The sequence below is a fragment of the Neolamprologus multifasciatus genome, chromosome 5, assembly GCF_963576455.1.
Source record: "Neolamprologus multifasciatus chromosome 5, fNeoMul1.2, whole genome shotgun sequence".
NCBI lineage: Eukaryota > Metazoa > Chordata > Actinopteri > Cichliformes > Cichlidae > Neolamprologus > Neolamprologus multifasciatus.
This window is the reverse complement of record NC_140443.1, coordinates 31,548,269-31,559,959: the sequence shown is the minus strand read 5'-3', so window position 1 is coordinate 31,559,959 and position 11,691 is coordinate 31,548,269. Positions and strand designations below refer to the sequence as shown.

Here is an 11,691-nt window from a genome sequence, read left to right as displayed (position 1 = left end):
TTCAGACTTTGTATATAAGTAAAAAAATTACCCTAAAGGCATTGGTAGGTGAACTCATAACCGCACCGTTACTCATTATAGTTCTTTATAATTCTTTGTATTGTTTTAAATGATAATTTATTCTATTTACCTATTTTATATGGGATTTTTTTTTTTTTTTTTTTTTTTTTTTTTTGCTGTTTGGCGTCACGGATAGCAAAGGAAGAATGTAATCGTATAGGAAAACATGTTTCTTTACTGTGCATATGACAATAAAACTTTGAAAACTTTAGTTTTAGACTAATAGTTTTAGTTCCCAAAACTATTAGTCAGACTCTATTTTTTGCAGAAATAAATAGAAATAAATAAGAAAAAATATATTTTCACTGGTTACATGGATAAACAAATGACATCTCATCTTTATTTCATTCTTCTATTTGAAAAGAAATGCGTAAGCTACTTTTTATCCCAGTGGCTGAGTACTCTGTGCGCCGTTAGTAGAGTAGTTACGGCAGAAAACTTTCGGAATGTCGCCTTCACTGACTATCAGAAGTGTAGATTTTAAAATCTGAAGTCACGCAAACGAAGTGAAGATGCGTTCGAATTTGATGTTTTTCATGCACAGATCACCTGTAACTTGCTCCAAATGTAGAAATAAAGGCTGAATTGTGACGGAATAAAAGAAGTTTGCCGTTTCTCACACTTTGGTTCAGAAATTGTTGCTTTTACGTGTCATAAACGGCCCTGAAAAATTGTCACCTTTTCCTGATTTCACCTTTTCCTTTGCAGTTACAAAAAACAATTTTTTGCGTGCAAAGGAAACGAAATATGTTTATTTTTCAGGGTGAAAAACTAACTTCTAACTTTAGAGGGTTCGCGTACGAGGCGGTCCTGAAGGCACCAAAAAGTCTCGGTCAATTAGTAGAGTTTAGACAGTGAGGAGAGCTCGGAGCAAGTAGGTCTCGGCGAACGCTCCACCAATGACCAGCTAAGAGAAAAACGCCCCACTGCTCCTCCGACTTAGATCTGCGGGGGTGGGGAGTCCACAAGTTTGACTCTGGATTTAGGGAAACCATGGGATTCGAGTTGGACCGCTTCAAGGGGACTGTGGACCCGGATTTCAAATGCAACTTGTGCAATAAAGTCCTGGAGGACCCGCTGACGACTCCGTGCGGTCACGTCTTCTGCTCCGGCTGCGTGCTGCCCTGGGTCGTCCAGCAGAGCAGCTGCCCGGTCAAATGTCAGCGGATCTCCACCAAAGAGCTGAACCACGTCCTGCCTCTAAAGAACCTCATCCTGAAGCTGGAGATTAAATGCGATAACCATACGAGGGGCTGCGATGCCGTGGTGAAGCTGCAGCATCTGGCCGAGCACGCCGAGATGTGCGACTACTCCCCGGCGAAGTGCAGGAACAGAGGATGCAGCGAGGTGCTCAACCTGCGGGACGTGGATGCTCACATGCGGGAGACGTGCGACTACAGACCGGTGGGGGTTTGCGAGAGCGGCTGCGGGCTGATGCTCACCCAAAAGGAGCAGAAATCAAATGGCCACTGCTGCCTGAGAGCCCTGAAGGCGCACAACAGCGCGCTGCAGTGCAGAATGATCATCCTGGATAGGGAGTTCAAGAAGCAGACCATAGAAGCCAACAAGAGGGAGAAGGCTCTCCTGGCACAACTTTCCGCCGTGCACAGCGAGCTGCAGATGACAGCGCTCAAGTATCAGAAGAAATTCACAGAGTACAGCGAGAGGATCGACTCCCTCACCAAGACCGTGGCTTTCTCCTGCAAGGTAAGCAGGAAAAGTTTTTTGCTCTGAGTGATTCCCAGTAGCTTCTCCCTGCTGTCATCCACAGTGTGACTCCTGGAAAATCTGTGTTCCGTGAGAATAAAATAATTCCACTGCAACTTAAAGTTGATCCTGACATGCACTGCGCATAAGGCAATTGCCTTAAGGCCAACTTTTAGAGGCTGTAAAATATCTTCCTCAGCATGTTTTTGTCGGCACTATGGGAGTTCTTAAAATGTCACTTTAACTGGGCCTCCTTGTTGTTTGGGTGGCTGCCTTTTTGTTTAACTTCAACCCAACTGGAAAAGGAAGTCAATCTTGTTGGCGATTCTGCTTTTTCCTTTTTTTCCTGGTGTTTCCAGGAGAACTTCGTGCCTTGGCTGCCTGCTTTGAGACATGGATGTCAGCTGTGCCTCTTGGCCAGCTGGCAGTAAATGTGGGGTGGGGGGAGGGCTAAATATTTACTGCAGTTCTGTACACAACAAGAACCAGGTTGCAGTTATAATGCCTCACCCCCTCACAGCATGCTTGTTTGAGGCTTTTTGTCATCGGATGTTCGCCCTTTCCCCCGAGACCATCATAACAAATTAGAATCAGGGCTGCAGCAGAGTTGCTGGCACCAAAGTTGAATGAGCTAGTAAGGGCTTGTGAGGTCCCGAAAGGCCTTAAAAACAGTAAAGCCTGATCTGTGCAAGGCCCCTGCGAGGGGGGGGGGGGATGTGGCTGAGGAAGAGCTGATGTAAGGATGTTTTATGGTTCAAATTTATAAACCCAGTGGCCCATTATCAACATCATAAAGGATGCAGGAGTTCATAAATCTGGTAATGAATTGAATTAGTGTATGGTGCTTGCACTGCTGCTGGGATTAGCAAATGGGAGTGGTCAGGGTTTTGTTTTAGAAGAGAAATAATTATTAGTAGAAATATGGATGAATGGGATGTGCTTTTTAAAAAAAAAAAAAATACACCCTTTTTATGCCCCAGAAGTTCTTTAATAAATCACCTATCAAAGATTTCCCTCTCTTTTGCTCCCCCTGCTTTTGCTGGGTGCTTTCATTTGTTCATTATGGGCTCAGCTCCCAGTAAAATGTGTTCTAGTAGACTGGTAAATTGCGCATCAAATGCACCGATGCAGGCAAATCGGGAAATTGCTCATGCTGGTATAAAGAAGCTTCCTGGGCCTGTAGCGCAGCAAGTTATCATAGCTCATTTGACAGCGGCATCTCAGTCCTGCCATTGAGCTCTACATTAAGTGTGTTATTGCCATTGTGGCTGTGCTAACGCAAAAACAGAAGGAATAACGTCTGCACTTGAGGCATGCTTTGAACATATGTATGAGATACAGGAATGGTTGAGAACTCTTCTGAGGATGAGATTTAATATCTGTGGGTGATATTGCAACTCGTTAGAAAGAAAGAAAGAAAGCTCTTCTATCTCGAAAGGCCTTTCATTGGATCCAGTCAAGCAGTGAACAGGAATGAGGTTCTCTCACAAATGTGAATATGAACTGGGATTAGCTGTTAGAGGCAGTCTGTCCAAAAACTTTGCTCCCTTTTTTTTTCCTCATGATTTCAGTAATCAAGAGCCTAATTACATCAGTGTGTTATTGGTAATTTCCGAAAAGGGATATTTTGACATGCCAAAGCAGCAAAAGCCCAGGTAATGACTTGTCTGATGGGCATACTCCTTTGAAGCCATGCTAGTGAGCCAGCATTCACAATACCACGGACCTGGAACGCGCTAAATGGAGTGCATCCAATGCGAGGTGCATTTCACAATTCAAAAGATCATTGGGGAAAAAAGGTTTTAATGCAGTTTTATGACATGCAGTATTATGCAGAAGTCTCAGGCTACCTGACATTTCTTTATATTTTAGGTTATATTAAAGAAGCCAGACTTCCTTGCAACCTTTGTGGCATTCTTCTTTTTTAAAGCGGTTTTTGGCACTGTCCAGGCTTTGTGAAGTTTTCTTTGGATATTTGCGGTGTTTTCACTCGGTTTCAACTCTGCACTTGACCATTTTCAGAGATTTTGAAAGTAGACAAAGGGAGAAGTGGGAAGCCTGTTAAACTAACCAAACAGCAGCTGAAAATCATGTCCTTAAAAAAATATTAAAAATATAACAAGTCCTGACACGGGACCTGAGAGATGCATCTGGCCCTGCAGTTAACCCATCTGCTGTTCATTGAACCCTCATCAGAAATGGTCTCAGTGGAGGGTGGCATTCTTAAGGAAGGGAAACGGGGACGAAAGACTGAAGTATGCTAAATTACACAACTGAAAAGCTGAAAACCATCTTCTGGGCTGTGGAATTCAGATTTGAAAATTTTGTTTCAAATTACTGAAACAAAAATAAAAGGTCAGGAGAGAGGTATAAAAGTGAGTGTTGGTACCTGTAAAACATGCTGGGGGCTCCGTCATGGTTTGGGCTGCATCTCAGCTGGTGGTGTTGGAGATCTTGTCGAAATTGATGGAATTATGAACTCCAAAAAGTACAGTCAGATTTTGATCAACCATGCAATACCATCTGGAAAACATCTCACTGGCGACAACTTAATTTTTCAGTATGACAGTGTTCCCAAACACATACCTGGATAGAAAAACAGACTGTGGAACACCACCCCAAAGCCCAGACATCAACATTACTGAAGCATCTTGACAGAGAACAGGACAAAAGGCAGCCAACATCCAAAGAAGAGCTCTGAATGTTGTTCAGGAAGCCTGGAGAGCTAGTTCAGGGTGTGCTGAAGAATAAAGGTGGTCTTAGCAAATTCTAGTTTTCAAGCTCGTTAGAATTGCACAAACTCTGTGCTTGGCTTATAAACTGTGTTTTCCTGTATGTTTGCACATGTTTCAATAAATCGCTGCCTCCTATTTCCCAATGTCCTAGCAAACAGAGTGTTGGCTCAAAACTTTTGCTGAGTACTGATCATCAGATCACTACCAAAGGATGAATGCAAGTCCATTGTTACAGCTGACTGGCAACTTACTTTAGTTTAGAGCAGGGGTGTCAAACTCAAATAGACAGTGGGCCAAAATTCAAAACTGGAACAAAGTCACGGGCTAACATTAATATTTATTGAAGTATATCTATTCCTCCAGATATAAGAATGAATCTTTTCTTATGGACTCAAACACGTTTTGCTAAAAAACTGAACATGGAACAAGCAAAGCTTAATACTAAACAATATATATATTAGCTGTATAATACCAGTAGGCCAGCTCTAATAGTAATTTGGTATGGCTTCGCGGGCCAAATGTAATTAGGCTGCAGGCGAAATTTGGCCCGCGGGCCAGAGTTTGACACCTATGGTTTAGAGATTCCACCACTTCTCAACTTCAATGTTTTTTAAAGCCAAAAACTGGGAGATGAGGAGTAACTGACTGGTATTTAAAAAAAGATTATTTAATACTAAATGCAAGAAAGACAAATAAAACTGATGGAAAATCAATGAACAAAAAGCTCAGATCTTTACTGTGGCTCATTGCAGGGCTGTTAGAAGTGTTGTCACACTCTCCATAAAGGATTGGATCTGTGTTTTTGAACCAAGATCCCCTTTGGCGGCAGACGACAGCATTAAAGGTTCTGGATCTAATAACAAGTGTCTTTTAAAATCACAAGACATCAAACTGATCGATCCTGCATTGAATTTGATTGGAGTAATTGTGACCTCAAACTGATTAGGCTAATTGTGGACTTTTTTTTAAAGCAGGGCTCTGTGAGATAGCTTAACAGAATAATGGAAGCTATTAGTTATTTCACAAGCGTGGCTATCAATTGAACATGACAGACCACATTAACAAAAGCCATCATGTATTCAATGAAGATGCCCATTTCGTCTAATAAAAATGCATTAGGCTGCTGGTTCCTTTGTGTATATACATTAGCATTGAGTGATAATCCTTGTCATTGATTTGAAATAGACTTCACTGCCTCATTAATGGGGTAAACTGCCCTACATTTACAAGGTCACCGAGTTTCTGTCTCTTGACCACATGCCAGTAGTTTATAAATCAATATGTTCCCTTTTTGTTCTGTATTACAGTACCTACACTATAATTAGGTGAACTATATTAAGAGTTAGACAGGGGGAAGGCAGCTTGATGGAGGACAGACTCGGAAAGTGTGACGAGTACTGAGGTGAAGGCTCACCGTGAGTGTGCCAAGTCACAAGTGAGCAGCAGACTAAAGTTTCACTGCCAGCGTGCCATTTCTTACCTCACCAATAAAGTTTTGTTGGGTTTTTTTGTTTACTTGCTATAGCGCCCATGTCATTGTGTCTCCACGGTTTTGTTTTGAATTTGTGGTGTTTAGCACATCAGTTTTTCTTTTTAGTCTTTAATATAACTCAAGCACACCTGATGTTTTAGTAAATTTGCAACCTCATCCTGAAGACGTTTACTTCATTTTTGGGGGGTTGGATCATTGTTAAGAGTGTTTGCAGATGTGGTGAGAAGGGAAGAGAGGGGAAGGGGAAAAAAAAAAAGAAAAGCTTCATAATTGTTCATTTTAATGGTTCTTGTGGATGAAATGTGAAGACTAGTTTGTTTTGAGGCCTGTGACACATTCAGCATAAGTGAAGAGGATGGAAAAGCCAATTGCTTTGTACCTTCTTTTCATTTGTCATATTAATTCCACTTTGTCTCAACAAGCATAATGCCCAACTGTCTTCTTGTTGACAGCGACGGCTGTAGTTCACTATAATTCGGAAGCATGTGCCACTAATGCTGTCGTGACAGAAGCGCACATTCCTGCAGGGCCAGACTTGCACATGCTGGTGTTTTTAGGCTATATGGCAGTCAGGATGCTGTACATGCCAGTAATATCTGCTTTATATTTAGTCTCAGTGTTTTGCAGAATACTGGAGCGGCAGCTGAAATTATGTTACCTCATAGCTCCCCTCTAAGTCCTCCTTAAAAAAACAGATTAAGGGCTGACTCTGCGAGTTTCCCAGAGGTTTTCATGTCATGTAGCTTCTGAGTCAAGAGGCCCGCTGGTGTATTCATTTACATAGGACAACGGTTCGTGAGAGAGCGGTTCTCTTCTTTGACCTGGTCATCATTTCAGGCTGGGTGTGCTGGCTAAGCCCTGGAGAATGGTGAAATTTGAAGAAGCTAAAGTAACTTGTTACATTACAAGATTCCGGCCATTAGAAACTACATACCAGCTGTTATGTTGTAGCAAAAAATTTGTACCATCTTGTGCTCATTTATATTGTCCAGAAGGTGTGTAACCCACTGTAAATTTACCTGAGTTTGTCCACTTTAGCTCACTGCCTAACAGGTTGATATAGGCAGCAGTTTGTCCACCACCTAACTAGAAAGAAACTCACTGAACTGTAGCACCAGCATCTTAGTCCTCCTCAGCAGTGATGTTGTGGAGCTGTGCTTAGCTTGCAGGTACTTCTTCAACACGAGGAATTGAGCTTCGTAGCAGCTGACGGACTCTTGTTATCACCCTGGGTCAGGACAATGCGAATGCTCCAACTGTGTAACTGCAAATCTCTCTGCCATCTCACTAACTGACCTTCACATGCTGACCAGCTCAATGGCCAGATTCCACTCTGCATAACAAAAGGAGCAGGGAAATGTTGGAACACTTCAATAGCAACCAGTTCCTTCATTGGAATAAAATGACAGTATTTGAATTACAAAGCTGACCTTTTGACTTTAAAGTTACAACGAACAAGTAATCTGTATACTTTGATGCTGTAGTTCATATGTTACACCAACACTGGCTAGCACTGGATTGGCATTTTTTTAAAAATGGTTGTCGGCCTGAGACTGAAGTTGTCTGTTTTTAGTTATGCACAACTGTTACTTGTAATCAAATCATTTATGATAAGTAATTCAGAGTTAACTTGAATAATGACTAGCTTAATTTGTAAACTGACTGGTACTTGTGAAGTGCTTCTACTCTAGCTGAGCACTCAAAGCGTTTTCTAGTACAAGTCTTTATTCACTCATTCACACATATACATACACATAAGTGCTTTGCCTAAAGCCATGTCCACACTAATACGTTTTCATTTGAAAATGCATCTTTTTCTCTCCGTTTTGGTCTTCCGTCCACACTGAGACGGCGTTTTCGGTCAAGGAAAACGCAGCGTTTTCAAACGCTCGCCAAAGCAGATACATTTGAAAACACTGTTTTCACGTTGCAGTGTGGACAGTGAACCCGGAGCCTTTTCGAAAACGATAACACATTTTAGTCATGTGACCAATTAAACAAAGATACCGGAGGGCTAGTGTGGATGTAGCCTAAGATTCATGCACTCACACTTTGATGGCACATTGGGGGCAGCTTGAGGTTCAGGGTACTTTGACATGCAGATTGATGGACATGCATATTCCAGCAGCTGTGGCAGACTATGTAAAATTACAGAGCGAGGTTGGTGAGTTCCAAACGTCCTCTGGCATTAACACCAGCACAAAAATGGTGCGCTGGGAGCTTCATGGTGTAATGTGTTGGCGGCCCGGTTCTTTTGGCCACGTGCTGGACTTTTTACACATAAGATTTCCTTTAATAGTTACACAGCAGTAGCAGTACCATAATATACAAAGATGTCTAACCAAAAGATTCAAGGAACTGCTGAAAAGATCTGGCTACTAAGCTAACAGTGTTTGTTTGCTTTCTGTTATGTAGTGAGTATTTGGCCATTTTGAGCAGCAAGTGATGTTTTCTTTTGAAGAAACCATGCTTAGCTGGATGTTAATGACAAACACGGCATGAAGAGAGTTTATTGACAGCAGTCAATAGTTTCTTATTTTGTTGTTGGGCTACCACAGAGAATTAGGAACATCTGTTTGCTTGCAGCAGTTGTAGCTGGTGAAGACAACCTGAAAGTTAGACAGATGCTATCAAAATATGGGTACAATATAGCCCCTGTGTTTTGAAAGTTTCACTCTTTTAATTTAAAAGAATAAAAAGGTTGATTAAGATTAATATTGAGTTGTTGTATATGTTGAATAACTTCCTGCCATCTCTTTGCTCACGTGTGTCTCTCCTGTCTGTTTGTAGGAAGACGAGACTAAAAGCGTGACCGTTGTCCTTCTTCGTGAGGGCGGCTCTCTGGGTTTTAACATCATAGGAGGAAGGCCATGCGTGGTAGGTTGAAAGCTGAGCAACTTGGAGGTTCCATCTCCCCCACCCCCTCCCCGGTGATCAGCCAAGTGTCAAATGGCAAATAGTGGAAGTACCACAAGCCTCCTCTGTGCTGACTGCCGCAACTTAGACAGTCGTGCATGTTTTTCTGTTTTTTTTGACTGTGGATAGATGGACCGCATCTATCAAGTTTTATTGTGTTTATATATTGGTCTGGTTTAGCGGATTTGGCATTACAGATTAAAAAAAACTATAATTACTTTTATGGGAGTTAAATCTGGGATTATGGCTTCCACCACAGTTGTTTTGTCTCTAATTGAGGGGATTTTGGTGGTGAGGTAAACACAGAGGAGAGGAAAGGGTCTTTTAAACCCAGACTGAACTTTTCTCAGCCGCTTTCTGCCTCGAGGCCCCTGAAGTTAAAGTCATTAATGATGCCACGCGCTCTGCCGAGTGACGGGTTGGAAAATATCTCAACGCTGGCATCTCCCATACACGGAGCTTCTTTCTGCAGCCGAGGTCTTATTGAAACGCCGTATCCGTTTCACTTCCACTGTTGCAGACTTGGTTTTCCACAGCCACAGTGACGCACTTTTCAGCAGTGACATAGATTATCGCAGTAAAACTTTTTATAGCAGGAAGCTATAAAAAGATCGACATTTAACCGTAGATTCGCTCGTGGAGTCGCTGTGACAGAGCCATGCATCAAACTTGTACGACAGCGGAGATAATACTTGGCTTTTGCTTTCCTAGTGAGCCTCAAATCATCAGGTGGTGTAAGAAGCTACTCATTAGAATTGGAAGTGGCTAATATCCTAGCAGCCTTTGACATGTGTGTTTCATGTGGCTGTTATACTGGTATGGCATGGTGAGCGCAATCAACTGCCAGGTTTTGTGGTCTCCTAGATGAGCTTGTTTGTCTGCAGCTCATGTGATAGCGGTGGGGCAAAGTAGTAGTAGGCATGTTGTGGAACTTGCAGCAAAAGCACTGCAGTGTTAACACTGTACACGATGTCCCTGAAAGAGGAAGCAGACCAGAAATTATTAATTAGCATCTGTTCTGTAACTTCTGGGGTTTCTTTAAGTACCTAGTAAAATGTAGTTGTGTCACAGAGCCCAGCAGGAGTGCGGTACACATTTACATGTGGTTTTAAAGAGAGTGCTAACATAGCTGTTAACCCAGACTTAGCTCTGACTCTGGGGTCACGGCCACAGAGTCGGATGTAGGCTACTTCATGCCCCTACAGCATGTCCGCGTGTCAACATTTAGGCCCTTCTGTAGGCCAGGGTCAACCCTTTAAGGCCTGGGAAGCATGTGAAATTAAAGCTTATCCCTAAGTCCACACTCAAGGGTAGGGTTAAAAGGGCATTTCACACAAATTGCAAAAAGCCATATTTTTTCACTTAGTCTTGTTGCTGTTGAGCCTTCCAGATATTTTTGTTTTCTGTGTGCCCTGATTTTGAGATATCTGCCTGGAAATTACTGCTGCCAGTAAAAGAAACTGCTGGCAGTAAAATTTTGTGGATTCACTGGAAATCTCCCTTAAATCTCAAGGCCAAACTAAATGTTGTTTGTGTCATTTATAGGGGTGGCAGCAATAGTTTGCTTGGGATTTTTTTTTTTTTTCTTTATTTGGGTGAGCTAGACCTTCAACTTTGTAGGCTTGCAAAGCGTTGTACAGACGCTCATGTGGTTTTGCCCACAACAACCAAGCCCAGTGTTTCCAGTGTTTTTTAAAAGTACTTTTATTGCGCGATTTATTGAGACTTCTATAGGCTTTCCTTTCCTTAACGAGCCCTGTGAGCGCTGTGCTTCCATTAATCCGCTGAACATGCCTGCAATTTATTCCCGCAGGACGACAACGACAGCACTTCGAATGAAGGAATCTTTGTGTCCAAGATCGTGGAGAAAGGTCCAGCAGACAAAGAGGGAGGCCTTCAGATCCACGACAGAATAATAGAGGTATGTGTGTCCTCCTCTGTAATGCTTCATGTAAATGGGAGGGGGGGAAACTACTGATGTAATGACTGTCTGCACCATAAAGAGGGAGAAACACCAACTCCATCTTTGTGTATGTTTGAGCTCTGAGCTCAAGCTGAACGCAATGCGTGACACATGGAACCTGAATTAGCATTTTGGCCTTTTATTGGCGCTCCCGAAAGTCAATCCTGCAGACGGTTAACGTCTCTGATGCGATTCTAGCAGTCGACATAGGCGATGTCAAGTAGGGCATCATTGCAGATAGGCCGAGATAAACCTGAGGCGAGGCTGTCTGTCTTTACTGTTGCTGGCTGATAGTGAGGGAGAGGAAAAGATGTCTTTTACTTCTCTCGTCCCAGCAAATAAATCCCTTTCGACAGAGCTGCCATGAAGCGTCCTCCTTTCGCCTCTAAACAGAACTTGATGTGGAAAGGCCAGCTCACCCTGAGGTCAACTTGAGGGATCCATCGAAAAACTCGGCATCACAAAGGTTGCTTTTATAGAACGGTTGTCAACCAGAATCGCTCACAACGGCTGCTTTGAAATGAGTCGTTTATGTCAATTGCAAGTGTGTATTACCGCCGGCCGCAAGATGACAAATATGGCTTGTCGCTGGCTTTATTGTTAAACCTCAGTGAAATTGCCCCCGGAGCATTTTTGACCAGCTCATTGCTCACAGAGACGCTTGTGGAAAGTGTTTACACACACGAAAAAAAGAAGACTCCCAACATCTGGACTCTGCTGATCGCTCTATCCTGTCATTTATGCAGTCGAATGCTAACTACTTGCAAGAAAAAATGCCACAAGTCCTCTGGAGAAAGCCTCACGCTGTTGTTCCAAAT

General features: G+C 42.6%; 1 protein-coding gene across 3 annotated transcripts in view; it reads left to right on the top strand.

The window, feature by feature from the left end:
* The first annotated feature begins 893 nt into the window (after window positions 1–893).
* The window catches only part of pdzrn3b (PDZ domain containing RING finger 3b), a 100,883-nt gene continuing 90,085 nt past the window's right edge, over window positions 894–11,691 (top strand). Inside the window, exons 1-3 of one of the 3 annotated variants that reach the window (XM_085159327.1) lie at window positions 894–1,767; window positions 8,785–8,871; window positions 10,724–10,831. In XM_085159327.1, the coding sequence (XP_085015453.1) occupies window positions 1,054–1,767; window positions 8,785–8,871; window positions 10,724–10,831 (909 nt within the window). In that variant the 5' untranslated portion in view covers window positions 894–1,053. The other 2 variants (XM_085159329.1, XM_085159328.1) reach the window with 2 other exon arrangements.